Source organism: Tympanuchus pallidicinctus, unplaced genomic scaffold (genome assembly GCF_026119805.1).
Source record: "Tympanuchus pallidicinctus isolate F22 unplaced genomic scaffold, pur_lepc_1.0 scaffold3, whole genome shotgun sequence".
Classification (NCBI taxonomy): Eukaryota; Metazoa; Chordata; class Aves; order Galliformes; family Phasianidae; genus Tympanuchus; species Tympanuchus pallidicinctus.
The window spans coordinates 16,230,637-16,257,720 of NW_026294747.1; the positions used below are offsets into that span (position 1 = coordinate 16,230,637).

Consider the following 27,084-nt stretch of genomic DNA (forward strand, 5'->3'; position numbering starts at 1 on the left):
CAGCACTGTGTTCCCCGGGGCTGACCCTGTGGGGCTCCCACAGAAGAGCCAGAGCCTCACTGAGTCCTGGGACATATTCCTGCTTAATGCCCTGACAGCTCCACTTACCTACACTACAGTAGGAACGCTGTGCCCCAAAGTGTCCTGAGGAAGCTCATCCCAGCTGCGAGGCCAAAGGCGCTGTGGCAGCCCTGTGAGGCTGGGCCCAGCTCTCCTCGGCCCCCTTCCTTTCCACTCCAGAGGAGGAAGGTAAAGCAGAAAAATGAAGGACAGGAGCCTTCAGGGAATCCTGCATCCCTGGACACCACACAAAGCACACGCATGCCCACTGAGGTGGCTCATTAAATATCCTTTTATTCCTCGTTTTTAAAATGGCTAATAATAATAATAAAAAAAAAAACCAATGGCATGGCTCTGCGGAGGCCACAGGAGAGATATTGCCATAGAGAAAGAGTCAAGTAGTGCGTGAAGTTGCGTGGGCCCGGTGCGGGGTGGGCTCCCCAGCAGGGTTGGGGGTGGGGGGCAGCACTGGGCTCCTTGGCTGCATTTTTGGCATGTGATGAGAAAATATTGCTTGACAGGGGATGTGCCTCACTGGCCTTCCTCTTCCCCAAATGGAAATTAAAACAACCCCATGACAGTCAGAAAAACTGATCGCCCATTAAAAAAAAAAATTAAAAATAATAATAATAAAAAAACCAAAACCTGGGGAAACAAAAAAAAAAAAAAAAAAAAAAAAAAAAATATAGCAAAATCTGCAGGTGCAGAAAGGTGCAGCTCTCACCTGCTCCTGCACACCAGCAGCTCCCCCGGTCATCGCCTGCTTCACACCACCTCTGTAGCCATTGGGGAGAAGCCAGGCACAGTGGCTCCAAATCCAAGCACGCAGGAGGGGAGCCTGCAGCCTGACAGATCCTAGCAGGGGGCTTCAGGATCCCCCAAGTCCCAACATGGCATCGGCACCCCATGACCCCCAGGCACCAGGAGCCCCTGAGTGTATCCCCCTTCTCATCCCTTGAGCACAGGGGCCCTGGCCATGGATCCTGCAAGATGGTGGCTCAGGGGGGGAAGGGGAATGGGTGGTTTCTTCCTCTCTCTGGGTAAGATATAATTTCTGCTTTTTTTTTTTTTTTTCTTTTTTTTTTTAATATTTATATTTATATATATAGATATTTATATATACACACACCTGGTAACTCAGAAAGAGAAAAAAAATAGAATCCGTAACAATAATAATAAAAAAAAGTTATTCTGGTTTAAAAACAATCCATTCCTACCACGCTAGGCGAGCGATTGATTGCACAAGGCCCACAAGTGGCTGCCCGGCCAATGGTGGCAGGGCGCGAGGCTGCGGGACACGGCCCCCCCATGGCCTCCACACCTGGCCAGGGCAGCATCCCTGCCCCACACAGTCCTGCCGGGGTGTAAGTCAGCTCCTGAGTCCCAGGGAGGGGTGGAAAAAGGGAGAAAAAAGCCCTGGGGCTTCCAGCCCATCTCCTCATCCCCGTCGGCTGGGGGCTGCAGAGCGTCCGTGCCCATGGAGCCCTCTGGTGCCGGCGGGTGCCCAGCCAGGAGGTGAGCGGGCGAGCGGCTCTGCCCCTCATACTGAGATCTCGTACGTGGTGCCCCCCACGCCAGAAACCTTCTTGACTCCTCCACGCGTGGGGCTGCTGACAGGCACGGATCCCGAGCCGGGAGTGGCCGAGCTCAGGCTCTTGGGTTGCCCATTGGACTTGCTGTAGGATGTTCTCATCTGCATCTCGTCTCTGGGGAGGGAAGCAAGCACACGGGGTGAGCAGGTGAGCACAGGGATGGAGTGGCAAAGCACGGGGCACAGGGCAGTGGGAAAGGGGAGAGTAGGATCCCAGCACGGCTGAGCGAAGATGCAGCCCTGCCCTCCCCAAGGACACAAGGCAGACAAGCATCCCTCAAGCCCACCAAGAAGCCCACGAAGTCTCCTAGGGACAGCATCAGCTCTGTGCCAGCAGGACTCAACCCCCAGCCCTCCCCGCACCCCCCCAGCGAGGAGCTGCAGTGCACGCCCTGCGGGGCAGACAGTGGCAAAACTCACTTTGGTGCCAGTAACGGCTGCAAGGCCACCTCCTCGGTCTCGGGGACGCTGGCCTGAGACGCTGCTGGTTTTTGGCTGCTGTAAGACACAGATTTGCCCAAGTGGGGGGCAGCGGGCTGCTCAGGTGAGCCCAGGGAGCGCACCCGCAGCGCGTGGGAGGGCTCAGGCTTGCCAAAGCGGGGAGGGGCCGGGCGGGTGAGCGGATTCTTGCCCAGAGGCGAGCGCTTCGAATCGTCCGAGGAAGAGCTGGTGCGGGGGGCATGGCTGGAGCCTGGCGTCGACTGGATGCCCGAGTCTGCCAGCCCAGCATCGTCCTCCCTGCCCGCTGCGGGAGGCTGCTGGAGCAGTTTCTCCCGCTCCTGGATGGAAGCCACGATGTGGCGGGAGAGATTGTCATAGCGCACGGGTGAGGGCTCGCGGGGTGGCACATGCTTGGGTGAGACGGCGGCAGCAAAGCGGCCGTGCAGGTCGGTCTCTCGCTGCTGGGCGATGCGGGCCGAGAGGAAGGGTGATGTGTAGCCCACCGGTGGGTCGGGCTCGGGGCCGGCCTGCACCGACTCGAAGTCGGGGCTGTCGGAAGGTGTGAGCAGGCTGTCATACGACAGGCTCCCGTTGCGTGTCTGGTTCACCAGGCTCTTGTAGGAGGTGGAGGTGGTGCCCTCGGAGCGGATGGACTGCAGGTGGCCCAGTTCAAAGCCCGTGCCCTGGGCCGACTTGAGGCTGGAGGAGCGGGAGCCACTGGACAGCGGGTCGAAGGGAAAGCCTTTGCCAAAGGTGGGCGAGCGGAAGCTCTCAGGCTCCAGGCTCGGCTCTGAGCGGTAGCTGGGCTTGCGGCCGCCTTCGCCAATGGAGTTGGGCTCCTTCAGGCTGTTTACTCGGCTCAGCTATGGGACAGAAACACAGCAGTCACTCCTGGGAACATAGGGGCCCCCAAAACTCTTAACGCCCACCCCGCACCCACCACCCAGAAAGCCACAGCAAAGAGCACAAAAGCAGCCCCGTATGAGTGCTGCCTGTCAGCCAGCCACGTGCACAGCTTTACCTTGGCGCTGGTGGAATGGGGCAGGGCAGCTGAGCTGCTGCTGCTGCTGTATCCAGGCTGGTAGTTGTACATGGTGGGTGTCGGGGGGCTGTCCTTGCCTAGCAAGCTGCTGTCTGCAGGCAGGGGAAGAGAGAAAGACACTCACACGTGTGGCCACTAATGCAAACGCTGCGCGGAGTCCTCCCTCCCTTCCCCAGAACCGGCTCTGAGCCTTAGGAGGACAGACCGTGGAGGTGGAGGTGAGAGGAACAGGCTGGGGGAGAGCGCTCCAGGAATGGATGAAATGGAGCGGGATGGAAAATGGATCCCCACAGCACAGTGTTTCAGGCAGGCACTTCTCTGTCCCTGTAGCAGCCCTGTTCACATCCCACCTCTCTTGCAAAGCCAACACAGGTGTTTCTGAGCACCGTTTCGCTAGCGCTCAGGGAAGCAGGGCATGCAAGTCACGCAGGCTGCAACAAACTGCCACCAAGCCAAGCCTGCCATTCCTTCTCCTCCATCCTGGCTGCGCTCCTGTGCCCATCTACAGCACAACAGCCCTTAAGCCTGCCCACAACATCTCAGTGGCTCAGGACAAGCACCTTGCTGCCAAGCAGTGGTCTCAGCTTGGCTTCCTGCTCTTTTCCAATAGATTAGAGCCAGCTGGAAGCATCCCACAGGCTTCTCCAATCACAAGGGCTGCGTGTAGCAGCCCGGAGACACGGGTGCACCCTGCTCCACAATGCGGCGGTGCTGACGTGCTTCAGGTCTACCCTGCAGCCTGTTCCTGCGGCCCTGGCTCCTGGTCTGCTGGGCACAGCCCCGGGCTTCCCTCCCAGCGGCTGGCTGGGACCCTGCATGCCCTCCTTACCCTCGTTGGTGGCCAGGGTTAAGTGTGTCCTCAGGCCCGTGTAGCGGCTGAGGTCTGGCTTAGGTGGGGGTGGCGGTTCGGCATCAGCAGACTGGCTCTCCGTCACCTCCAGGCTTCCTTTGGACTGCAGAGACAAAGCGCAAAGGGTCAGCAGGGCACCGAGGCCTCAGCCCTCCCCTTAGCAGGCAGGGGGCATGCAGTGGTGTCATGTCTCTTGGTGCCCCTGGGCCTGTTCAACATCCTGAGTGCTCGAGGGCAGCACATGCCCCATGTGCTGGGAAGTGCCGTGGAAAGGGAAACCTCCAAACAATGCTGCAAGGGTGAAAGACGGGATAGGGAAGGGCAATGGAGTATGCAAAGCCTCATGTGGTCACTGCCACATGGGAGGGATGTAATTTCTATCCCCAGGGGACACAGAACAGGACAACACGGAGGAGGTGGAACATGACAAGGCTCACTCGGTTCTTTACTCACGGATGCAGGCTTGCACCCCTGGGCTCCACGCAGGACCCCAACGTGGGGAGTGCTAATTCCCCCCTTCCTCACCTTCGTCCTCTTCAGCTCTGTCTGGATACCATTGTCCATGATCTTGACAGTGATTTGGCCATCTGACACATCGGGCCGCAGGAAGGGGGGTCTCACCAGCACCGTCTGCTCAGCCCTTGGGCGCCCCAGGTACCTGCCAGAACCCAGGGAGAGAGGGCAGAGAATGTGGTGAAGGCCCATAGCTGGGGGTGCTTATGTTGGGTATTGGAGGGCTGGAGAGGCACCACCACACTTACCTGGGGGCTGGGGAGCTACACAGGACCCGGCTCACATTCTTACAGCAACCATTAGTGAAGGGGTTGACGCCACCTCGGAACTTGCCTGTCACCTGCGAGGTGGGGAGCATCACATTGGTGTGGATGGCAGCCACAGGAGGTCTCCGGTCCACCCCCCACCCTCAGCAATGCCAACCGGGTCAGGGTGCTCAGGATGTGACCAGCACAATCGTTGAGTAGTGCCAAGGATGGAGACTCCCCAATTTCCAGGCCCCTGTTTCAGTGTTGGGACTATTCTCATGGAAGAGGTGTTTCCCTAATGTCTAATTGGAAACTGCCTTGGTTCAAGCTGCGCCATTGCTTCCTGCACTTCCACTGCCCATTCTTAAGCGCCTGCTGGGCTCCTTCTTACCCATGACCACTCCTCAAATAGCAGCAGTGAGATCCCATTTCTCCAAGGCTGCACAAACGAGGTCAGCTCAAACTCCTCTCGCACACTGATGGCACTCCTCCCTCAACTATCTTGGCAGAATTCCCTTGCTCAACCCACCCTAGGTCGATCTTATGGAAGCAATCCCCAGAAGCCATCCCAATGGTCTGACACCAGCTAAGCACCCCACATCAGCTAGTACACATACCTGCTCGTTGGTAGTGCGGCCCCTTGCCACAAGCACCACGTGGAACCCAGTAAGGCCAGCGACAGGAATGAAAAACAAGCTGGCCACACACATCACAGCCATACTGCCGGCGGGCAGCTAAGGAATATGCTGGAGAAACAGGCAGCTGTAAATGTCCCTGTTCATTGCAGGGAACTAGGACTAGATGACCTCTAAGATCCCTCCCACTTCCAACAATCCTATGAATATCACAGCTCTGCTCCACCACATACACCCCCCAGCCCCACAACACTGATCCCCCTCCGGCCTCTTCCTGAGCCTTCTGGGAACACAGAGGATACGTGACGGCCATGCGGACACCAGAGAGCTCTGCCTGGTAGAGGACATAAAGCAGACCAAAGCCGAACACCCCCATGATGTGTGTAGTGAGTGACAGCAGGAAGAGGAAGAAGTAACGGTAATTGCGTCGCCCGATGCAGTTGTTCACCCAGGGGCAGTGATGGTCAAACTCCTGTTGGTGGGGAGAAGACAGTGAGGGGTTTGGCTGGCAGCGCTCTGTGCCTGCACGAGGATTTTTGGGACTGATGGCTCAGCTCTGTGCCAAAATGCAGAGGCACCCCGGCAGCTGCTCACCTCCACACAGTTGTCACAGACGCTGCAGTGGGAGCAGCGCGGTGGCCGGTAGAAGCGGCAGGTCGCACACCATTTCATGCGCACCTGAATGCCCTTGATCTCCACTGTCTTATAAAGCGGAGCTCGGAAGTCATCTTCCTTATCCTCATCTTCTTCAGCTAGCGGAGAACACAAGCACAGACACATGCTGAGACAGGGGGGAGATGTGTCGTCAAATCCCAGCTGGCCTTCTTCCCTCCCCACCTGGAAATGCCCAGCAAAACCCTCCTCTGTCCCACCACAACCCCCCTAGGCTGTCCCAGGGATCATCAAATAAAGGTAGAAAAGGTCGTGCCCCAAAACCACAGCACCCATCTGAGCCCAAGGCAGCCCATATGAGGTGCTGGGACTTATGCAACTTTCACCACTTGATCCTACCAACCGGCAGGGCCGTGAACCCAGAGCAACCTCCTAGTAGCATCTGTCACCATCTGATCCCATCCAGACAGGGCAAGGAGAGCTCTTCCCAAGTATTCTGGGATCAGGGAATCCTCTTTCCTCCTGAGGAAGGAACTAGTTCTATCCCAGGTGATTCACAAGCTGGGTCACACTTACCTCGTGGGAATATGCCTGGGTCCATGAAGGTGGCCATGCTGAAGTTGGCCAGCACAAAGAGGAAGACGACAGCATTGTAGATGGGAATGACTGGGGAGACGTAGAGGCTGAGCCAAGGGCACCTGCAGACACAAAGGCTTTGTGACACCTGTCCTACAGGCAGTTCCTTGGGCACTGCAGGGCCAGGCTTGCCTGCTGCATCTGGCAATGGTCACAACAGCCCTCCAAGAGTAGCGGCCAAATCCCCTGCAGGGGGACTTCCGGAATGGCAAGGCCGTTCTGCCAGCTTTGGGGGCACCCCAAGTGCATCAGCCATCCCCGTGGACCTGCCCAGGGGTATCTATGCAAAAAGTGCTCCAGCAGTCAACCGAGGCACAACACGTGTCCCTTCTTAGTGGTGGCAAGAACAGGCAGAGCCAGTCAGACTGGCAGTGCCACGTGGGCTGCAAGAAGCTGCACTGGCATGGGGACACAGGATGGATTTTGCTTCCTTAGTGACACCCTTCCTTTGTCTCATCAGCGAGCATGGGTAGCATTTGGGGATCCCACAAGGGGACACAAAACCAGCAGCCTCGAGCCTGAACCCAGACGGGAGCTGCTGTCTGAGGCGCCCACTGCCCCAGCTGGCACCCAGCTCCTTCACAGGGCTGGGAGCAGGGTAGGAGCACCATCCCCACGGCCCTGCCTAGGCTGGGTGCAGGCTGAGGGCAGTGGGCTTCCCCCTCGGAGGCGCCAGCGTAATTCTCTAATCTGCTTTGCTGCTGGGAGTTTAATCCCGTGGATCTAGGGCAGCATCTGTCCCTCTCTTTCCCCCCACAGTGATAAACACAGATGGATTTAGGCGGTGAGTGCAGAGGGGGCAGAGCGCAGTGCTGGGCGAGCAGGGCGACATATGGTGTCAGCACTGTAATCCAGCACAGCCCTCCAGCAGGGAGCGGCGAAGGTGCACGTGCTGCCCCATCCCTCCTCTGCCACCACGCTGCCACGCAGCTGGAAGAAGCAGTCACACTGTGGGTCCCACTGCACGGCGTGGCTGGTAGGAATGCTGTCTGGGAGCACAGCACTGTGATGGCAGCCTCACCTTGGGCGATGCCTCCATGCCTTGGCCTATCTGCGATGGCGCTGCCACTGCAGCTCGAGGAGCTCTCGGGGGCAAGGAGTGGCTCCTGCAGCCACGCAACAGCAGCCACGCTGGCCTGGCCTCCTGGGGCAGCTGGCCCTGCTGTGCAGCCTGAGATCCAGTGGGACGGGTCTGTGCAGAGGGCAAGCTGTAGGGCGCATGGGAAGGGAAGGAGCCTCCATTTTGAGCAGCCCCAAGCTCTCAGGCAGGAGCATCATTACTCCAAGGGCAGACCTGCCAGCTCCACGCTGCCCTTCAATGGCAGATTGAGTGTCAGCCTTTGGGAAGGAGAAGTGACTGTAGAAGGTGCTGAGCGCCCTGGGACCAGCTTACAACCCCAGGCCTTATCAGGCATTGCTGGATACCCACAGCACAATGGGAGAGCTGCCAGAGGCTGTGCCCAGTGGACTTTGGGACTGAACAGCAGGCCCAGGCTGTGCAGCCATCTCAGCACCACGTCCCTGCCTTCTGCTCTCCAGAACAGACACGGCAGGAATGCGTGTCCCATCACAGCACAGGGCTGCCCCCTGCTCTACGCATGTCCCATAGAGCCCAGAGAGTTGGCTCTCAGAGCTCAGGCGTGGAGCACACCCATCTCAAAGAGCTGTTGAGACTTGTCCCTGGCAGCACATGAGAGAACTCAGGGAACCCAGCAGTCTCGGCCTGCCACAACCTGAGTCACAGCCCAACTGAAGCAGGCTGTGCTGCTCCTCCCCTCTGCAGGCTCATTTGTAGCCCCTCACCCCGCAAACACATCCCCAGCCCCATGAGTTCTGCACCAGGTCAACTCCTTTAAGACAGAGTGCGCTATGAGGAACCAGACCCAGGCAAGAGAAGAGGCGTGGGATGGACTAACTGATCCCCAGGGGAATTCCAGTCTGGAACCAGCAGTGTCCAAGCCACTGAGCCAGGCTCATCCTTCGAGATGGGAACACCTCTGCCCCTGCCAGATCTCACTCAGCAACACAAATCTCAGTCCAACCACTATGCCTTCTAATGAAATTAATGTGCTCATTCCTGGCCCATAGACACCAACCCTACGCCAGGATGGACCAGAAGGAACAAGCCTGGCTGATATACCAGAAACAATGCTAGAGAGAGGCATACAAGAAGAGCCTTTCAGGAGCAGGGCACAGAATACCACCAGTTCCATGAGCTCAAGCTGTGTGCAAACTTTTTCTCCATTCCTTCCTTCCCCGCTCTAGCAGTTTCACAGGAACAGCCCTGTGACTGCTACAAGCACAAAGCAATGCCCTCCCAGCCCTGCCAAACAACCTGTGTGAAAGCATGCCGTGCTTTGCCACTCTGCTGGAGATTTAAATTGGTGTTTTAAAGTAGGTTAAATAACATCCACTGACCTACAATTAATGCAGCTCTGCCCAGGTGTTCCTGCTCTGAACAAACCTGCTCGGCAGCACACAGCCTGACCGCAGCTGTTCCTTACACTGATAAGCAGCTCCCAGCAGCCCCACAGCTTGCAGCTGGCACTGCAGGGTGGCAGCAGCCAGGACCGGGTCTGTGGGGCACGGCTGCCCCTGTTTGTTGTGTCCTGATGGCAGTGCAATGAAAGGAGGGCACTCGTCACCCTGAGAGCAGCATCAGGCACACCCGCTCTCTCTTCTCCTCCAGTTCTCTGCACTGGTAGCACAAAACCTGCTGCTTTTTGCAGCCCAAAGTAGCAAAATCTCCCTCGACAGCCTCAAAGCTGCCAAAGCACCGGGCTGATGGATGTCCTGGGTCTTGGCTTGGGTAAACCCTGCTGAATGACAGCACCAGCTGCCTGGAAGGAGTAAATCACATCAGCTCTGTCCTCTGGTCCTCAAATTACTCTTTTATTGCCCAGTTGCTGCCACGTGTTAAAGCTGCAGTGACCTTCCAACCACCAAGAGCTGTGTTTGAGGGAGCGGCAGCAAATCATGGGGCAACAGGATGCCATGCTGGGGTAAGGATAATGCCACAAACACAGGCTTCCCCCAGGTGCTGGCCTCAGGCCCTGCTGGCTCATAGGCAGACCAGCTCCTCCAGGCTCTCTCCAGAAACACCAGACCCTCCCCATTTCCTCAAGCTGACACCAACAGAATCACAGAATTGTAGGGGTTGGAAGGGACCTCCAGAGATCATTGAGTCCAACCCCCATCAGGGTGCTTCTCCTTCAACTTTTCCTTTGTGGCTCAAAAATTGGTTACAAAACTCTGAAGAATAACAGAGACTGCCCTTGTCTGACAAACCACTTCGGAGAGCTCCAAAGGAGAAAATTATCTCTGTCATTTTCCCCATACAGGTCACAAGCTAATTCCCAGCCCAGATGGGGCTGAGAACTGCCAGCGAGACGAGCGAGTTATGCAAACATCCGAAGGCAGCAGTGAAGTGTCTGCCAGGAGCAGAAGCTGAACAGTGGTGAGGTGCCTCGCTGTCCGCCACAGCAGCTCCCGTCTCTGTTTTGCCTCATGGGAAAACCAAGCAGAATTCAGCTGGCATTGAACCACTCCAATGGACTGCTGCAGAGGGTGCTGCAGTGCTTTCACACCCTACGTCTGTCCCACAGTGTGACAGCTCACCCGCTATGCCAGCTCTGCCACCAGAAAAACCCTGCTTAGTCCCTGCCCTGCTCCCATCGCCCAGCATCACACCCCCAACACCTCCCCCTGCCCTCGTTGCTCTTTGGCCAAGCGACTGGGACTCACGTGAAGGCAAAGAAGAGGGTGGTGGCTCCCACTAGGAAGATGGCAGCAGCTGAGACCGGAACGTATTTGCTGGGTTTGAACCTCTTTCCAGATGCTGCTGGCATGTTGGAGCTCTGGTGGGGAATCTGCCCTGCAGCATAGCCCAGGCCCAGCTGGAGTCAAAGCAAGGCGAGAAGGGCAGGGGAGACGGAAGGGGCCAAAGCACAACCCAAGCCTCCTGGGTCACTCCTGGAGCAGGCTCTGAGCAGAGCAGGCTGTCTGCAGAAGTCCACTGCGGTCTCCGGAGCAAGAGGCCCTGAGGAGTCCACGCTACTCTCTGCCTTGCGAGAGTTCAGGGGTGCAGGGAGGGAGACTTAAAACCATTAAAAAAATTCAGCAAAGAGAACTGGATTGGATTTAAAACAGCTGTTGGAGCAGGAATGCTGAGAGCCCTTGAGAGCATGCAAAAAGCAGCTCCCCGTACAGCTTGCAGCAGCCACCAGACACGAAGGTAAGCTTTCCGTGCCGGGACAGGAGCAAGGCAAGAAGCACAATGCGTGAGAGCACCCTGGGAAAGAGCAAGATAGCGGTAAACTTCTTGCAAAAAGCCACTCAGGGAAACCACTTCTCCTTTTCAATCTGATATCCACAGCCCCCTCCGGCCGCTGTCTCACAAGCGATCTGCCCAGCTTCCTTGCAGCGCTGCTGTGCCTCCTCCTCCTCCTCCCCGGAGGCGGTACAGAAGCACTCTCCCTGATTTCACCAGAATCTAGGCTGGCTGCCTGGCGGTGGCCATTTAATTTTATTTATTTCTCTTTGACTGTTAAAGCCGAGGAACAGCTGGTGCAAGGTTGAGCTGTAAATCCTTTCTTTGAGAGGGGGGCTGGAGGGAAGGTCCAGTGGATTGTGCGTTTTCACCCTCTTCCTACTTGTTCCTTTCTCCTGACCCTCTGGGCCTTTCCACAGGCTTCGCTGCCACTCAGTTGTTGCGAATCAACAGGAATTGCACCAAATCTTCACTGTGGCAACCATTCCTGAGCAGCACAGCAGCAGAGATCTGAAGGAACGCTTTCAGGGAGGGCTTTTATACCCCCAAAAGACAAGTGACGGTGGAAGCAATGCTGAAGAAGTCTGTACTGCCCATGGCCCAAGCAGTGTGGGGGCAGGTCTCAGTACATTCCAAACCACTCCATTTCTACTGAATGGAGGAGAGGTAAAGTTGCTCTTCATTAATCCATTTGTTCGCTCAAAAAACTCAGGAACATTGAGAATGCCACACCTCACCTAAAAAAAGAGGACAGAAATAAATTAACAAGAGAAACGATCATGTAAAAATACTGAAACACCACCAAGCTGTCCAGAACAGTGAGAATGCATTTATGTGAGGAAGGAGACAATCAGGAAGATGCAGAACCCTGTCACGGGCGACTTCCAAGCCCAGCTCTGACAGCCTGATGCCACAGCCCAAGGCCTGTCACATAACGTCGGCGTCCCTCATCACATCTGCAAACCTGCAGTGAGAGGAGGCTGTAATTAGCAAAGATCCAGCCAGCCACCTCACAGCCCAACCCCGAGGCCCTCTGCACTCCATTCACTGCAGAGAAACCCAAACTAAGCAACATACCCAGGACTGCACAGGAAATCTGCGCTGAGCCTGGAATAAGATTAGGGACCGTAAGACTGCTTGCCTTGTACCTTTCTACAGTTGTAACTCCAGTTCTAATGCTGCAAAACGCCTGCTGCCTCGAGGTGAAGGGGCTAATCAGAGGCTTACAGAGTCGATATTTGGGTGGAGACAGCAGGAGGAAGAGGCAGCTGGAATCTCATCCTCTTCCCCCTGAGGGCACAAAGCAGAGAAGCCTGTGGAGAACACTAGGGAAGGGATTCTGAGGGCCAGGTTCCCACCAGAGAGCCCTGATGGCTTTATGGTGCCCTCAAGAGTGTCACCTGATTGACAGTGAGGGTGTAGGTGGGAGCGTCAGATTGCTGCGAGGCAAAACACAGGGGAGAATGTACCTTCCTGAGAACTGAAGGAGGCACCAACCAGCCCCAAGCACACTTGAACCCACTGCAGCTCAGGGAAGAGCTGGGCACAGCTTCTATTTCATAGACTGTTACTGCTAGAGCCCCTGCTGGGCCATTTGTCACATACTCAGTGCCTCGGTGTTCCATCATGAGGTCTCCATCAGCCCACTGACCCCCAGACACAGAGCCATAATGACCCTCTTCTCCTCCCAAATCTTTTTCTTAGGGGTAGATGGAAATTCCGAATGCTGACCAAGCACTCACGCAGGCTGAGAGAACTGTGGCACAAAATTAAGGACACAGGTAGTTCATGACAAGAACTTACTAGGCTTAGATAACTCGGTCCCGATGCAAGGCGTCAGCCAGCGGGGCTGACTAACCGAGGCACCACTCCCACTGCAAAAGGCCCTTCTTTCGCAGAAACTTTTGAAACCAACTTTTTGGCTTTGTGATCGAGAGAGAGAGGAAAGCCAGCACAGCACAACAGGAGCACAGTGCCCCAAATCTGCTGGCTGGAAGCCCTGCTCTCACCTCCGGGCAGCCGGCCGCAGCGGCTCTGCGGGTGGGCGGGCAGCAGTCCTGGAGATAGGCTACCCCCAAGTTGAAAGATGACATCACTGCTAATTGCTTTAGCAGAAACCATCTGTTAACGTGCTCCTCAGCTGTAACAGGACACCCCAGCCCTTTGAAAGGCTCCGCCATGAGAACAGCCACACCTCAAATCCAAACAGATACTCGCAGATTTAAGTCTGCCCCCATGCTACTCCTCACCTCTCCATCCCATTCCTTAGGCAGAGCGATCTCCTTGTCCAAAACACTGCCCACAAACATTCCCCTTGAAGCCTGCCCCAGTTCAATGTCCTGCTCAGCTCCAACCCTTTCCAAGGCACCTCCTAATGACAGGTGCATACATTAAAGGGCTCCAACTCCTCTCACAGGGAGAGTCGGCACACGGTGGCATTTGCAAAGGTCCACTTGAGAGCTCAGCTCAGTGCAGAAAGGAACATCAGGCAGCGCTGGAGCGAGCTCCCCACATCAGTGCAAGAGTAAAGACAGAAATACAGAATATCCCGAGTTGAAAGGGACCCAAAAGAAACACTGAGTCCAACTCCTAGCTCCAAAACTCAAGCCCTATGTTTGAAAGTATTGTCCAAAGGCTCCTTGAGTTCTGGCAGCTTGGGTCCATGAGCACTGCCACAGGGAGTCTGTTCCAGTGCCCAGACACACACTGGTGAAGAATCTTCTCTTTATGTGCAAACTACAGCTTGGGCACCTGCATGTCCTGACCGCCAGGCAAGAGGTCCAACCCTCCTGCAGCCTGGAATGTTTGGTTGACATCTGAAATGCTGTGTGGCATGGCACCGCAGGCTGCTATCTCAGCTGTGTAAAGTATCTTCTTCTCTTTTCTTGGGGCTACACGATAGCAACACTTGAGCGTTTCTGTCACTTACCCTGACATCCTGGAGTAACACAAACCTATTTGCAGGATCCACCCTGCCTTTCCACAAATTATACCGATTCAGACCACATTCACACCAACTTCCCCAAACAGACAATCTCTTACTATACCTCTTCTCCAGCAGTCCTGCAATCTGCCCACTCCCAACCTCTCCTTTCCCCTTCCGAACCTTTTATCCTCATTGCAACTCACCTGAGGAACGTATGTGCTCTACTCCCATCCTGATCCTTTCTCTGCCGCTTCCAGCCCAGCAGCTCCTCCCTTCCACACTTCTCAGGACCTGCCCTACTCCTTCCTCCTCCCAGTCAAGCTTTACTAGGCTTGTGTGTCACAGATTACTCCATTTTCCCTCTCCTCTGGTGTTTCTACCTGTTTTCCCAACCCTAGCACCTCTTCCTCTGCCGTGCTTTTTTTCCCCCAGTTCCTCTTATCCAGCACAACCCCAGGCTTCCCACTCCCAAAGGAGAGTCTAGGGTTCCCAAGTTAGCCACTGCCTTACTGATACTCCCATCCCACAAATGGCTTTACTGCCTGGCAAGGGCTCAGCTGCTCCCTGAGCTTGTCCCATTGCCCCAGTTTCCCTGCACCTGTATTCTCATTCCCCATTTATGTAATTCCATTCACATGAGGGGCTAACTTCCATCTCCCCTCGCCTCAGTTTCTGAGGACTTTACTTAATCCTCCTTTCCTTTCCTCAGGATATTTCCAAATGCCACCACTGCCACCTTCCACTTCTTTTTCAGTGCACGCTGCCTTTTCTTCAGCTGAGAACCTGAAGAGTCTGACTCCGGTTTCCACTTCTGCCAGCACTCACTCCTTGAAGCGCTGCGCTCTTCCTGTCCTTCCCACCATTTCCCCATCTCATCGCTTTCCAGAAACCCATCCACATACAGCCTGAACAGTTTGTGTTGCTTTGGGGCTTGATCTTTCCAAAGAACCAGATGGGACAAGGAAACACTCCTCACCATGCTCCACGCTGCCAACAAGCAGTTCCTCTAAGCTCTCCCAGCCCTGAAGAAGGAAGCGCACACCTCAACGTGACAAGGTTCCCCGACACTGCCTTTCGTCACCACGCAGGGAAAGGAGCTGGCACAGAGCAGAGAGAGTTCACTCTCAGTTATGAGCTCCAGCGGTGCGTCAGCTACCTCCCTGCCCCAAACCAGTCCTGTTGAGTTTCCCTTGCACGGGTCAAACAGACAAACAATTCCTTCCGAGTGATGCAAGTCCCAGTCAGGGCAGATCTGGGACGACACAAAGACAAGATGTACCCTACCCGTTCCCACCTTGTTTTCATTGCCTGCACCCAAGACCTGCACGGAGCAGGTGGCTCCAGGGCTGGCTCTGTAGCCCAGAGCCTTGGCACCTTCTATTCACGGGATGAGAAACATGTCCCAGCCAGCTCCCCTCAGCACAGAGCTCACTGCACAAACCCCACACAGCAAGAAGCCAAGAGGTATTCGTGAAACACAGACAACAGCCCAGGCAGCAGTTGCTGAGATGCAGGCAGCAAGGGAAAGCAAAACCATCAGAGCAGGCAGCCAGCACGGCTGGCCGCCCCTCAGTGCTTATCTCTGGCCTTGCTTACATTGCTCCCGTTCCTCCCCTGCCCATCTCAGCGGTTTACACAGGATTAGCCCCATTTTGCGGACAAAGCAGGGAAGAACAGCATCTCATCCAATGTGTCCGCACCTTCCTGGACGCACAAACCCAGCCCTCCCACCACCAGTGCCCAGAGGCAGCAGCGAGCAGAAGAAACAAGGGGTGCAGCAGGAGAAGGGTGAACGCCCCAAAAAGCCTTGTCTAAAATCTCCCGTTGGAGACCTTTACTCCACCCAGTTACCTCCTGCCTGACCTCAGGAACCATGAGAACAAAGTCCTCTGCTAAGGAACAACGCCTCGCTGGAGGTGATGATTAGATTAAGCCCGCTAAGTTGATCAACCTCCTCACTTCCATCTAGACAAGGCTGTAGTCATGTTTTATAGCCTAGAAAAGATCAGTGCAGGAAGGACGATCCCACAAACAACACAATTCAGATACCTAGCAGATCAAAACGTGGAAGCTGGGGAGAAATCACATCCTAGGGAGCCACCAGCAAGCAACACCAGGAAGGCAGAATCTCTCCCCCTAAACCAGCGAGACGAGCAGGGTACAACGGTGAGATTTTGCTCTCATCTCAAGGAGATGCAACAGAATCCTCAGCTGCAATAACTTAGGATTAACACATTTCACATTGATAATTTGGAGCTGCTTAGCAGTAGCCAGGCTGAACACCTGCCAGCACAGCCCATTACATCACCAACACCGGAGAACGTTGTGTGGAAGTGTGTTTCGAGGAGGAATTTCACTCTGGATAAGGCAGCAGCACACAGGCCGGGGCTCTGCACCCAGAGAGCAGCCTTCAACTTCTGCTCACTGACGGGCCACAAGAACCAAACCCTGACACAGACTTTTAAAAACTGAAGTTGACGAGATGTTCTCAGAAGTACAGTCAGCACAAGGAGAGCTCCAGCTTCAGATGAGAGCCTGCAGGAAGGCTCTGTGCTGCAGGCTGCTGCTGTGCTGGTGTCCACTCCTCAAACACAAACCCTGCCCACCCTCACAGCATCCAGGAGCATGACTGCATTCTGTTATCCCACCATCCAGCCTCCGTGCCTGCCCAAATTCCCCAGCAGCACCATCCAACCCTCCAAAGCAGCTCTGGGCTCCCAGCACCAGAAGGACATGGGGCTGTCAGAGGGAAAGCCTCACGGATGCTGAAAGCTACGAGGAGATGGGCTCAGTCAGCCTGGAGAAGAGAAGGCTCTGGGGGACCTCGCCGTGGCTTTCCAGCACACAAAAAGGCTACGGGAAAGCTGGGGAGGGGCTTTCACAAGGACAGAGAGTGAATGAACGGTAATAGTTTTAAACTAAAAGAGGAGGGCTCTGAATTAAGTATAAGGAGGAAAATCTTTACTCACAGGGCAGTGATGCACCGGCACAGCTACCCAGAGAGCTGTGGCTGCCCCATCCCTGGGGGCGCCCCAGGCCGGGCCGGATGGGCCCCGGGCAGTCTCACCGGGCTGCTACCGAGCGTCCCTGCCTATGAAGGGGGTGGAACCGGATGGGCCGTAAGGCCCGCTGCCCCGGCCGTGCTATCGCTCCGCGGCCCCGCGGGCACGGAAGGACGCGGCGAACTCACGGAGACGCCGCGCGGAGCCGGATCGGCGCTGCGCCCGGGCCCAGGAGGAAGCGGATCCCGCCTCGCCATGCCGCACCACCGGCGGGGCGGAGGCCGCGGGCCGGCGGGGCTCCGGGCGCCGCGGAGAGGCGGCGCTGCCAGGCGGCGGGCGGGGGCTCGGAGGCGGTCCCGGGGCAGAACGCAGCCGGGGCTCCGGGGCCCTACGGCTACCGGGGGCGGGGAAGGGCCAGCAGCCCTGGGAGGAGGCGGGCGCGACGGTAGAGGGAGCGGGGACGCCCCGCGGTACTCACCGGCACGCTACGGCGCGGCCCGGGCGGCGCCCAACGCTACCGGGCACGAAGCGGCGGCGGCGCTCGGCGGCTGGGCACGACGTCAGAGTTGCGCCTGCGCGCCCCGCCCCGTCGGCCGCGCGTCCCGCCCGCCGCTCCTCATTGGTCGCCGTCTGGGGAACAGCCTGGAAGGAGCGAGGAAGGGTGCGGCGCGCATGCGTGAAACGGGAAGTGGCCGCGCGCATGCGTCATCAGGAGGGTGGGCGCACGTGCACCGCAGACCGCATGCGCGGCGCTTCCTGCGCCCGGAGGGGGTCTGAGCGCTGTGTGCTGCGGGGCGAACCCGTGGGACGAGACAGGAGCCCAGCCCAGCCCAGCCCGTGCGTGTCCGCGGAGCGGAGGAAAAGGAGCGTCTTCCGCCCTGCTTCGCTTTGACCGATGGTCTTCCTGTGATAGGCCTGGGGTTCCTGTGCAGCATCCACGGGGGTGGGTGGTCAGCACCCGGGGCCAATCCCTCCATCCTGCAGCCGAGACAAAAAGCAGGAAGCACCACGGAGCCAAAGGGCAGTGAGATTTAATAACAGACTTTACAAAAAGATAAAAACGAGAGGCAGCCTCCTGTGCCGCTGGCACAAGGGCACAGACCCAGGGCCTGAAAGCTGCTGGGCAAAGCAAGCGCTGGGCTACACGCATGGACATCCCCATGTGTCCCCTCTGCCCAGGACTCCCTGCCCCATCCCTGCTGGAGCTACTTCAGGTCCATGAAGCGGATGTCCATGATGAGAAGGAAGTTCTTTGGAAGTGGGCGAGGGGCAGGCGAGAGCACAGTGAACACCTGGCGTTCCAGGTCTACCCCAGTGACCACAATGAAGCCAGCCACGCTGGTCTCTGAGATGTTGTCATCGGGGCTGTCGGCCATGCTGACGCTCAGCAGGTGGTGCACCATGTCCCGCCCTGGCGTCACCGGCACCAGCTTCAACTGGTTGTCTTCCTGCGACATGCCCAGTGGCAGGCAGGAGTCAGGGATGGTGGGAGCCCCTACCTTGTAGATCTTAACATCAGAGAATTTGACGTCAAAGGCGTGGGGGTAGAAGCAGCCCCGGAAGCCATAGAAATATTCCCTGATGCGGTCATCTCGGCACTCCCGCCGGAAGTCCTTGGAGCGCTCCACCACCCCTCCAGATTTGGGGAGCAAAACAGTGCGCACAAAGTGGGGCAGGTCCCTCTTAAGCTCGTTGTAGAGCCGCTCCTGGTCCAGCACCACCACCACATCTACCTCAAAAGCTGAGGCAGCATGCACCAGAGCCTGGTAGCCCGAGCCCTTCACCCAGCCGCATGTGTTGATGACGCAGCCACTGACCGATGCACGGCGGTTCACTTCACATCGCTGGTTGAAGACATCAGCCAGGCGGGATGTGATCTGCAGGCAGATATTGGGACATGAGGATAAAGTACATGGGGTTGAGAGGGATGTTTCTGTTCCCAAAAGACATCAACACAGCTGGAGGCCATGTGATGAGGACCTGTCCAATGACAGGCAATGCTCCTAACTCACTCAGCAGGCTTATTTAGTGCTAAGAGGCAGAGACAATGCCTGGGCCATGGGAAGCCACTTAAGCTGAAATCCTTCCTTGCCCACTTCTCAGTGATAGTCATAAAGGGGCAGCAGCCACATTCAGTGCTGAAGCTGTCCATGAGGGCATTTAACGTGCTTTATGGACAGCTTCAGCACTGAATGACTGCTTACCACATCAGCAGAGCTACTCCCCCATGTCCCACAGACAGGACAAGGACAAGCATGGGGCTGAGGGCAACCTTCAGCCAAAAAAGGGGCTTCTAGCCATCACCAAACTGCAGGCAGAGGACACGAGGCATTTGGGCCAGCTTTTTACTCTTCATGTTTTTGTTGGACCTCAGTGCTTAACTCAGTATTGCACCATGGTTTTATAGAACAATAGGACTAGATGGGCAATCCCTAACTCACAGGGGCAGGCAGGACTCCTTGGAGGCTCCACCCTGCTCCAAGCAGGGCCAACCACAAGATGATAGGGACTCCATGCACTCACCTTGTTGTAAAGCTTGATGTTTGTGCCAGGTGTGGTGGAGCCAAAGTGGTAGACCAGCGGAGCTTGCAGGGAGAAGCCCTCCTCCACATCAGCCGGCCGCTCGATGTAGAGGGCACCCATGGTGCCAGGGATGGAGACGGAGCCCTGACCCACGTCCAGCTCCACAAAGGTGGGCCGGCGCCCCAGGCGTACAGCATAATTCAGCAGCAGGCGGCACACAGTCGACTTGCCCACGTCGGTGGGGCCCACCACCATGACACGGGGCCCCCGCTCGTCCTCGCGCTCTGCCTGCCTCCGCATCTGCTCCAGGGCCGTGTGAGTGTTGAGGTAGAGCAGCATGGGAGTGTCCTTGGAGACATATGCCACCTCGGTGCGCCCACTGAGCTGCACGGTGCAGCCGTGCCAGGTGAAGACGGCCACCTTTGCACCAGCGTCAAAGGTGAACTTCTTGTTGCGGGTCAGCTCGGTGCCAAACACCTCAGCCATGCCGGTGAGCAGCTCCATCTGCACCGTCTGCGAGGCCTCCACTTCGAAACGCAGCTCTGTCTCCCGCTCCAGCTCGAACTTCGCCACCTGCTTCTTCTCATCACCGCCATCGTCCGCCATCGCGGGCCCGGCCCGATCCTACCGCCCACCGCGGTAGGGCTGGACCCTGAGCCCGGGGCCTGGCAACCGTCAGTACCTGACAGCACCTACAGCCGTTCCGCGAGCCTACCGGGACTCTGGCAGGGCTGTCGCGTTTCCGTTACGTCACGGAGCGCGACGGAAGTAACGTCAGGCAAACGCCGGAGGTGAGGTCAGAGCGCGGCCCGCACGCCCGCTCCATCAGCGGGAGCGCGTGGGGCGTTGCCGTGGCAGCCGCGCGGGGCCTGCTGGGAGATGCAGTCGGGGCCTGCTGCGGCGTGCCGCTCCCCGTGCTTCCCGGTGTTCGTCCGCGTCTCATCTGCACAGCACCTACTGGGGCACCGTGGCCATGGCCTCTCCCCCTTTCACTGCCCCCGGCCCCGCTACGTGCCACGGGCACGCCGCGAGCTGCGCTCCCCTCCGGCCCCGGCCTCGCTGCAGCCGCCCCGGGGTCCCTCGGCAGCGCGCGGGAGCCGATAGAGCGCCCGCAGCTCGGTGCCGGGGGCAGCGGTGACGTAGTGCTGCCGGGCGGTGACGTCTCGGCGCGGGGTGCGGGCGGTGACGTCGAGCAATGAGTCACGGCGCCGTGATGCAGTCCCCGGGCGTGCGGCGCTCCCCTCCCTTCCCCCCCACCCCCTCCGCGGCCGCCTGGCGCCCCCGCCCCGCACCGGCACCGGCACCGGGGACAGCGGCAGCGGGGACAACGGCTGGCGGTGAGCGGAAGGACGCGAGGGGAGGGGGGGGGGGGGGGGAACTACAGCGGTGCCGGGAGGCACGGCGCTGCCCCCTCCTCACCCCATTCCGCTTAACCATTCGCAGGCCGCCCCCCCTTACCGCCCGCTTCTCGTCCGGAGGACCCTTGGGCAGCCGCGCTCCACCCCCCGTCCCGGAGGGACAACGGCTCTCAGCACGCTGCTGCGCTGCTTCTTTCCCTGCGAGCGGCTGTGCGGGGGCTGCACCATGCCCCCCGCACCCCCGCGGCCCCCCGGGGCCCTGCCACCGGCCGTTCTCCCCGCCCGCCGCCACCGGGTCCCTGCCACCACTCGTCTGCCTCCCCGGACCTTTCACAGCTACCTACCGCGCTCCCACCGCACCTACAGCTGCGTACACTGCCGTGCACACCTGGCCAGGCACGAGGAGCTCATCTCCAAGGTGCCCCCTCTGCGCCCGCGTCACCTCCCCGGGGCCCTGGTGTAGCCATCTTCCCCTCTGCGCTGTCCCTGGGAAATAGTGAGGGTCTCCCCAGGGTGTCCCCAGGGTAGTTGTGTCTGTCCTTTCTGCGTTGTCCCCTCTATGCTGTCCCCCCATGCTGTCTCCTCCTCCACAGCATCCCCTCTGCAGTGTCACCTCCATGGTGTCCTGAGAGTGCCAGGTATCCCCCTGTGCCCATGCTCCCCACAGTGTCCCCATGATAGAAAGTCTTTCCCTGCGGTGGCATGGTGGTGATGGAGGAGGGGAGTGAGGGAGGCACAGAGGACGCTGGGTTGAGTCACGCTGTGTCCCTGCAGTCCTTCCAGGGCAGCCATGGCCGTGCCTACCTGTTCAACTCGGTGTGAGTACTGCGGTGGGGGATGGGATGCTGGGAGGGGGGAGTGGGGTGAGCTATCATCACTATCACTTGTCTTGGAGAAGGTTGAAGGAACTTCCCCAGACGTGCCCACAGCACCCTGTCTGGTGCAGGGTTAATGTGGGCTGTGGCCCGGCCGAACAGCGCCTGCTGCTCACTGGGCTTCACTCTGTGGCTGACATCTTCTGCGAGAACTGCAAAACCACCCTGGGCTGGAAATACGTGAGTGCCCCTGGCACCCCCAACCTGGGATTGGGCATCACACTGGCACCCCAATCCCTTGGCCTGGGCATCCCAAAGACATAATATGGGCACTCTGAGCCCACGGCACCGCAAATCCCACTTGGTTATCCAAAGCCCTGCTGCAGCCCACTGTGCAGGCACCCCAAACCCACAATAGTTGCCCTGGGACCCCAAATCCATAGCACATGTCCTGTGACCTGGGCCCTGAGAGGGCTCAGGCTGCCATCCCCACAGGAGCAGGCGTTCGAGAGCAGCCAGAAGTACAAGGAGGGGAAGTTCATCATCGAGATGTCGCACATGGTCAAGGAGAACGGCTGGGATTGAGCAGCATGGGAGGGACACCACAATGGCACCTACCCTGGCAGGCACCTGGCATTGGACAACTGACATGGGCCCTCCCCACTTTGCTCTCCAGGGAGGGCACCCCATGCCAGCCTGTGCCACCTGCTGGGGTGAGGGCATGGGGCCTGTTACCAGCACACAGAGGCTGCGGGCAGCTTTTCTAGTGGAATAAAAGATTTTTGTAGGAAGGTGTCAAGTGTCACTTTGGAGTGCCAGGGGGAGGTGGCAATGCCAGGGGGACAGCAGCTGGCACACCAGCAGCAATAGTGTTCCCCCTCCAACAGGAGCCAGTCAGTGACTCAGAGCTTTTATTGGGGCCTCAGACCAAGAGCTGATGGAGAAAACAGAGGCACAGGAGCTGCTGGGGGGCCAGGAGCACCCAATGGGGGCAGAGGATTTGGGAGGTGTGGGAGGATTTGGGCAGAGGTGTGGGAGGGAGAAAGGAGAAAAAGATGTGACTGAGTGGTTGTTGGAAGAGGGAAAGATGGAGTGAAGAGGGAAGGAAGGGAGGAGGAGAGGGTGAGAAGATATACAGAAGCAGGGAGGGAGGAATGGGAAGAGGGAGAGAGAAGTGGAAGGAGGAAGAAGAGAAGGCAGATAGGGACAAGAGGAGGGAGGGAAGAAATGGAGTGAAGGAAGGGGCAGGCATCAGGCCTGGGGGTCACTAAGGCGTCCCATGAAGAGGGGGATGGCATTGCCTTCATCCCAGAGCACGAAGAGGAAGGGCTGCAAAGCCTCTAGCTGCAGAGCCGTGCGGGCCACCGAGGTGGCCATGGCACCCGCTGCCTCCACACCTTTCTCGTCCAGCGTCAGCACAGCCCGGTGTTGCACTGCATCCACTGCCACCTCCGGGCCCCGTGCCAGCCCACACAGCTCCGCATCCAGGAACAGCCCAAAGTCTGCAGCAACCAGACACAGTGCCATTGCCGTGGCATGGAGACAGCAGGGGGTGGGAGCATTGGGAACAAGGGGAAACCAAAGGACACCAGGAACAAATGGGGAATGGCAAACAGCAGGGGATACAAAGGGATATAGGGGACATGGAGGATACTGGAGCCACTGGGGCTGCCAGAGAATCAATGGACACAGGTATACGAAAACACCGGAAACACGGGGGACACTGATGTCACTGGGGGCACTGAAGTTGCAGGGGAAAGGTGCAGGTGACTTACTGCAGGGAGTGATGTCATCATCTGTCAACTTATGTGCAGTAGGTGACATCACTCCAGCACAGGCAGGGATGGGGGGATGCCTTACCCATGTCATGCACATTGGCCACCACATCCATGGCGAGGTCGAGGTGCAGGCGTGGCAGGGCCACGGTAGTAGGGCGCGTGGGGGTGTTGGCTGCCCTCTGCAGCAGTGCCAGGAAGGTGGGGGGGTCCAGCGCTCGCTCCACAGCCTCCAGGGCCTCTGGAGGTCCCCGTGGCACCAGTACCACCAAGCTCAGCCCCCCACTAAGCTCCAGCCGCCCCACCTGCAGTGTGACATCATAGCCTGGCGTCCTCATTCAGTGCCATGGGAGCGATGCCATAGCCTGGCTTCCCATCAGTGCTCCAGGGATGACATCACCACCTGACACGTCCCTTCCATGCCACAGCAATGACATCATGCTGTGACATCATGCTCCACAAGCACAAGGACGCAGTACCTGGACCTGCAGGTGGGAGTCTGTGAAGGATGCCACAGGGTACTTCTTGCTGGTCATGGTGAGCACATCCACTGGCAGGTGCCCATGGCGCATGAAGGGCAGCAGCATCGTATGCTTGGTCTTGAATGGCTTTTGCCACCGGGCTGCAGGGACACAGTGCCCATGGGGTGGGGTGTTGTGGGGCTGAGGGCCACCAGGGGATGGAGAAATGGAGGTTGGTAGATCCCAAGGTGGCTCCCAAGGTGGATCTCAGGGCAGATCCTGGATACACCCTGGGAGCTGTGCCATACCCTGGAAGTGGACAGCACTGAGCAGCACTAGGCGAGGCTCATCAGGCAGCTGAGACAGCAGATGGGGCACAAGCCCGCGTGTGGCCTTGTGCACCCATTCATTGATGCGTTGCAAGTCCAGGCTCTCGTTACCACTCAGCTCGCGTGGCCTGGCCTTGTAGAATTGCCATGACTCATTCAAGAAGCGGGGTCGGAGGTGCAGGTCTGCATGGTAGTATGGATGATGTCACCCCCTTGCCCACCCCACTGTTCCTCCCTGCTAGTGTCTGTCTTACCTGGGTGGTGGAAGATCTCTGTGGCAGAGAGCAGCCCTGGCACGTTGGCAAGCTGCTGCAGGGCGCCGTGCACGCAGGTCAGCCCTGGCCGGTACCCCAGGATGGCAGCCAGGCGCTGCTGGGTCTCACCGCGGGCACCTGAGGGCAATGGTGAGGCTTAGAGGGGCCTGGCAGCCGGGAAGGCTGTGGGTGTATGGGCTGCACCCCATGGAGACCCCCTCACCCAGCAGGAGGTGTGACAGCCCTAGGGCCACGTTGAGGGGGGAGAAGAGCAGGTTGGTGTCGGGTTTGGCAGACTCTGCCATGTGCTGGTAGAAGCGTAGGGCAAAAGTGCCCAGTGCCTTGGCCACCTCCTCCTTCTGCTCCCTCGTTGGTGCTCTGCAGGTCTCACTTGGCTCTTCGTCCCCAGGGCACGGTGGGGTGACTGCACCTGGAGGGCTGCTGGGGGGACCCGTGGTGGTCCCAGGCTCAGATGTGGTCGTGCTCCCGCCAGCAGCAGTGTCAGGCTCCTTGGGTGCTGCCACAAATTCCGCAGGGCCCAGAGGTTGCAAGGCCTCCAACACAGCATCCAGGCTGGGTTCCCACGCGGAACTGGACACAGGCTGGGTTGGTGTCCCTGTGTCCCCTGATGGGCTTGTGGTGGGACGTAGGATCACCATGCGTGCTGGCTGCAGTCTGATTAGCTTCATCCTTCTGGAAGGAGTGGTATCCGGCATGGACACCTGGGCAGGGGGACACCGGTGAGGGTGGGCAGGGGGCACCTGGCTGCAGGGAGTCCACGTCCCCGTGCCACGCTTACCGGGGTGACAGTGGCTGTGACTGTGGCCACCAGGCACACCAGCAGCAGGCAGAGCTTCATGGTGAGCAACCTGGTGGGCAAGCATTGGTCAAAGTATCAGCTGGACACCCAGTAACCCCCATTCACTCCCAACACCCCTTGGCACTCAGCATCCCGTTCCCCACACCCACAAACTACACATCCTCAGCACCAGGTGCTCCCTGCGCGACACCCCCACCCACCCCGTGTGATGGAGGGGCAGCACCCCGGGCCCACCTGGTGCCCGTCTAGTCGCTCCCCAAGAGTCCGGCCGGCCGCAGGGGGAAACTGGCCGGAGCCAGGCCTGCCTGGTTAAAGATTAAGGAGGGCGGGAGGCCATAGAGGCTTCCCGTAAATCAGCCGGAAGGTGCCTGGGGGCCAGGCTTGGCGGGGGCCCCCGGCTGAAGCGCGGCTCCCGGCACCATACGGCCCAGCCCTGCGTCCCGCCCCGCGCTGGAGGACCTGCCCCCCCATCGCCATGGCTCTCACCGCCCAACCTGCCCCCCCCACCCGCTCTGCCCTCGGGGAGGGGCCGCAGCCTCTCGCCCCGCCCCTCCCAGAAAGAGCGGAGCGGCCCCTGGGCGTCCCACCCAGCAGCGGCGGCACCGGGCCCCGGACATCGGTGACCATGAGCAGGCGGCTCGCTATGGTGCGTGGGGCGCGGGGTCAGCGGAGGGGACACCCCGCTATCGGCACCCAGCCTGGGGGGCCGGACCGGGGCAGCGGGATCGTGAGCGGGTCGGGGCGCGGAGACCCGGTGGGGGCGGCAGTACTCGGGGCGGGGGGCGCGTGCACGTGCACGGGTAGCGCCGTGCGACGGGAACGGATGCCAACAGCGGGGCGCGCAGCACCCTGTGCGGCGGTTCCGCTTTCGTTTCCCCGACGGGGACCGCGCGGAGAGGCGGCGTGTAGCGAAGGGTGAGACCGGCCGTTTGGGGGCGTGGCCGGGTGGTTGGCGCAGCCCATTGGAGGGGACCACGGACCGCCCCGCCCCGGGGCTGAGCCTGGAGGCGTGTCCTCGCTGAGGCCCCGCCCCCTAACCAGAGCCCGCCCGCAGGAGCTGGAGGAGGTGCGGCGCTGGGGCGGCGTCCGCGACCTGCACTTGGTGGACCGTGACGTGCTGCGCTGGAGGGGACTGCTGCTGCCTGTGGGCACGAGGGGGCTGGGGCACGGGGCGATGGGGCGTCCTTGGGGGAAGGGGGATGGGAAGGGTACAGGGGCACAGGGAGGTCCCAGGGGTCGTGGGGGGTGCCCTGGGGACATGGAGGGAGTCCTTGCTGGGGCAAGCTTGGGGGGCTTCCCTAGGAGGCATCGTGCAGGGTGGGACAGGGACGTGGAGGGACTCACTCTGGGGGAGGGCATGGGGCAGGGCAGCCAGGGGGGGTGTGCCCCTGTAGGGCAGCTGGAGGCTGAAGCACTCTCAATGCCGCTGCAGAACAATCCCCCCTACAACGCGGGTGCCTTTCGTTTCGAGCTGGCCTTCTCCCCACATCACCCCCTTGTGCCTCCTCGTGTCAAGCTTCTCACCAGCATCCATCACCCCGGCGTGGGCTGCGATGGCACCGTGTGTCAGCCCCTCACTTCCCCCGAGAAGTGGGAGCCCATCACCTGTGCCACGCATGGTGGGTGCTAGGGGCTGGGGTGGGGGGCACGGCAAGCACCCTTGCTGATGCCTCCCATGTCCCACAGTGCTGCAGGACCTGCTGCTGCTGCTCGACAACCCCAGCACCGAGCGGGTGCTGCGCCCTGAGCTGGCCCGTGAGCTGAGCGAGAGGCCTGAGGCCTTCCTGCACCAGGCAGAGGAGCACACCCGTCGCTATGCCGAGCCGCGCCCTCACACCTCCGGGCCCTGAGCCCCCACCTCAGTGCCACTTGTCCTGTACATAAAGCTCCCACTTCAATCCCGTGATCCCTCTGCAGGATGCT

The 27,084-nt window shown here is 59.0% G+C and overlaps 5 protein-coding genes across 7 annotated transcripts; 2 read left to right on the plus strand and 3 right to left on the minus strand.

Annotated features, from left to right (window-relative positions):
- Nucleotides 1–329: 329 nt before the first annotated feature.
- On the minus strand, nucleotides 330–17,426 carry ZDHHC5 (zinc finger DHHC-type palmitoyltransferase 5). Its single transcript, XM_052692977.1, has 12 exons — nucleotides 17,305–17,426; nucleotides 10,373–11,635; nucleotides 6,569–6,690; nucleotides 5,975–6,132; nucleotides 5,683–5,852; nucleotides 5,363–5,465; nucleotides 4,746–4,837; nucleotides 4,510–4,642; nucleotides 3,964–4,087; nucleotides 3,114–3,226; nucleotides 2,072–2,955; nucleotides 330–1,766 (listed from the first exon to the last, which is right to left on the minus strand). Exons 2-12 carry the CDS (start codon nucleotides 10,474–10,476, stop codon nucleotides 1,601–1,603), a joined length of 2,169 nt encoding a protein of 722 aa, XP_052548937.1. The 5' UTR covers nucleotides 10,477–11,635; nucleotides 17,305–17,426; the 3' UTR covers nucleotides 330–1,600.
- A 410-nt stretch (nucleotides 17,427–17,836) lies between these two features.
- Nucleotides 17,837–20,112, minus strand: CLP1 (cleavage factor polyribonucleotide kinase subunit 1). Its single transcript, XM_052693013.1, has 2 exons — nucleotides 19,350–20,112; nucleotides 17,837–18,703 (listed from the first exon to the last, which is right to left on the minus strand). The coding sequence occupies exons 1-2, from the start codon at nucleotides 19,953–19,955 to the stop codon at nucleotides 18,032–18,034; spliced, it is 1,278 nt and encodes a 425-aa protein (XP_052548973.1). The 5' UTR covers nucleotides 19,956–20,112; the 3' UTR covers nucleotides 17,837–18,031.
- An 81-nt stretch (nucleotides 20,113–20,193) lies between these two features.
- On the plus strand, nucleotides 20,194–22,313 carry YPEL4 (yippee like 4). Of its 2 annotated transcripts, none has more exons than XM_052693040.1 (5): nucleotides 20,194–20,686; nucleotides 20,793–21,125; nucleotides 21,482–21,525; nucleotides 21,654–21,762; nucleotides 22,018–22,313. In XM_052693040.1, the coding sequence occupies exons 2-5, from the start codon at nucleotides 20,934–20,936 to the stop codon at nucleotides 22,105–22,107; spliced, it is 435 nt and encodes a 144-aa protein (XP_052549000.1). In that variant the 5' UTR covers nucleotides 20,194–20,686; nucleotides 20,793–20,933; the 3' UTR covers nucleotides 22,108–22,313. The 2 variants fall into 2 exon arrangements, with proteins under 2 accessions (XP_052549000.1, XP_052549001.1); XM_052693041.1 differs by having other exon boundaries at nucleotides 20,599–20,686; nucleotides 21,637–21,762.
- A 106-nt stretch (nucleotides 22,314–22,419) lies between these two features.
- On the minus strand, nucleotides 22,420–26,033 carry SERPING1 (serpin family G member 1). 2 transcript variants are annotated; one of them, XM_052693010.1, is made up of 8 exons: nucleotides 26,010–26,033; nucleotides 25,141–25,210; nucleotides 24,565–25,063; nucleotides 24,342–24,479; nucleotides 24,067–24,270; nucleotides 23,777–23,919; nucleotides 23,383–23,602; nucleotides 22,420–23,024 (listed from the first exon to the last, which is right to left on the minus strand). In XM_052693010.1, the coding sequence occupies exons 2-8, from the start codon at nucleotides 25,198–25,200 to the stop codon at nucleotides 22,774–22,776; spliced, it is 1,515 nt and encodes a 504-aa protein (XP_052548970.1). In that variant the 5' UTR covers nucleotides 25,201–25,210; nucleotides 26,010–26,033; the 3' UTR covers nucleotides 22,420–22,773. The 2 variants fall into 2 exon arrangements, with proteins under 2 accessions (XP_052548970.1, XP_052548969.1); XM_052693009.1 differs by lacking the exon at nucleotides 26,010–26,033 and adding an exon at nucleotides 25,396–25,599.
- UBE2L6 (ubiquitin conjugating enzyme E2 L6) lies at nucleotides 25,712–27,067 on the plus strand. The gene is made up of 4 exons (XM_052693039.1): nucleotides 25,712–25,807; nucleotides 26,216–26,305; nucleotides 26,594–26,780; nucleotides 26,848–27,067. Exons 1-4 carry the CDS (start codon nucleotides 25,787–25,789, stop codon nucleotides 27,009–27,011), a joined length of 462 nt encoding a protein of 153 aa, XP_052548999.1. The 5' UTR covers nucleotides 25,712–25,786; the 3' UTR covers nucleotides 27,012–27,067.
- Nucleotides 27,068–27,084: the final 17 nt, after the last annotated feature.

Coding starts and splice junctions, on each gene's coding strand:
- CLP1 (XM_052693013.1), bottom strand. CDS start 19,955: ATGGCGGACGATGGCGGTGATGAGAAGAAGCAGGTGGCGAAGTTCGAG. Junction 18,704..19,349: donor ACATCAAGCTTTACAACAAG/GTGAGTGCATGG, acceptor ATCTGCCTGCAG/ATCACATCCCGCCTGGCTGA.
- SERPING1 (XM_052693010.1), bottom strand. CDS start 25,200: ATGAAGCTCTGCCTGCTGCTGGTGTGCCTGGTGGCCACAGTCACAGCC. Junction 23,920..24,066: donor CAGTGCTGTCCACTTCCAGG/GTATGGCACAGC, acceptor GTGTCCCTGCAG/CCCGGTGGCAAAAGCCATTC. Junction 23,603..23,776: donor ACTCCCACCTGCAGGTCCAG/GTACTGCGTCCT, acceptor GTCACACTGCAG/GTGGGGCGGCTGGAGCTTAG.
- ZDHHC5 (XM_052692977.1), bottom strand. CDS start 10,476: ATGCCAGCAGCATCTGGAAAGAGGTTCAAACCCAGCAAATACGTTCCG. Junction 6,133..6,568: donor CCCAGGCATATTCCCACGAG/GTAAGTGTGACC, acceptor GTTCTCCGCTAG/CTGAAGAAGATGAGGATAAG. Junction 4,643..4,745: donor TGTAGCTCCCCAGCCCCCAG/GTAAGTGTGGTG, acceptor GGGTTCTGGCAG/GTACCTGGGGCGCCCAAGGG.
- UBE2L6 (XM_052693039.1), top strand. CDS start 25,787: ATGAGCAGGCGGCTCGCTATG. Junction 25,808..26,215: donor TGAGCAGGCGGCTCGCTATG/GTGCGTGGGGCG, acceptor GCCCGCCCGCAG/GAGCTGGAGGAGGTGCGGCG. Junction 26,781..26,847: donor CATCACCTGTGCCACGCATG/GTGGGTGCTAGG, acceptor CATGTCCCACAG/TGCTGCAGGACCTGCTGCTG.
- YPEL4 (XM_052693041.1), top strand. CDS start 20,934: ATGCCCCCCGCACCCCCGCGGCCCCCCGGGGCCCTGCCACCGGCCGTT. Junction 21,526..21,636: donor GCCTACCTGTTCAACTCGGT/GTGAGTACTGCG, acceptor ACGTGCCCACAG/CACCCTGTCTGGTGCAGGGT. Junction 21,763..22,017: donor CCACCCTGGGCTGGAAATAC/GTGAGTGCCCCT, acceptor CCATCCCCACAG/GAGCAGGCGTTCGAGAGCAG.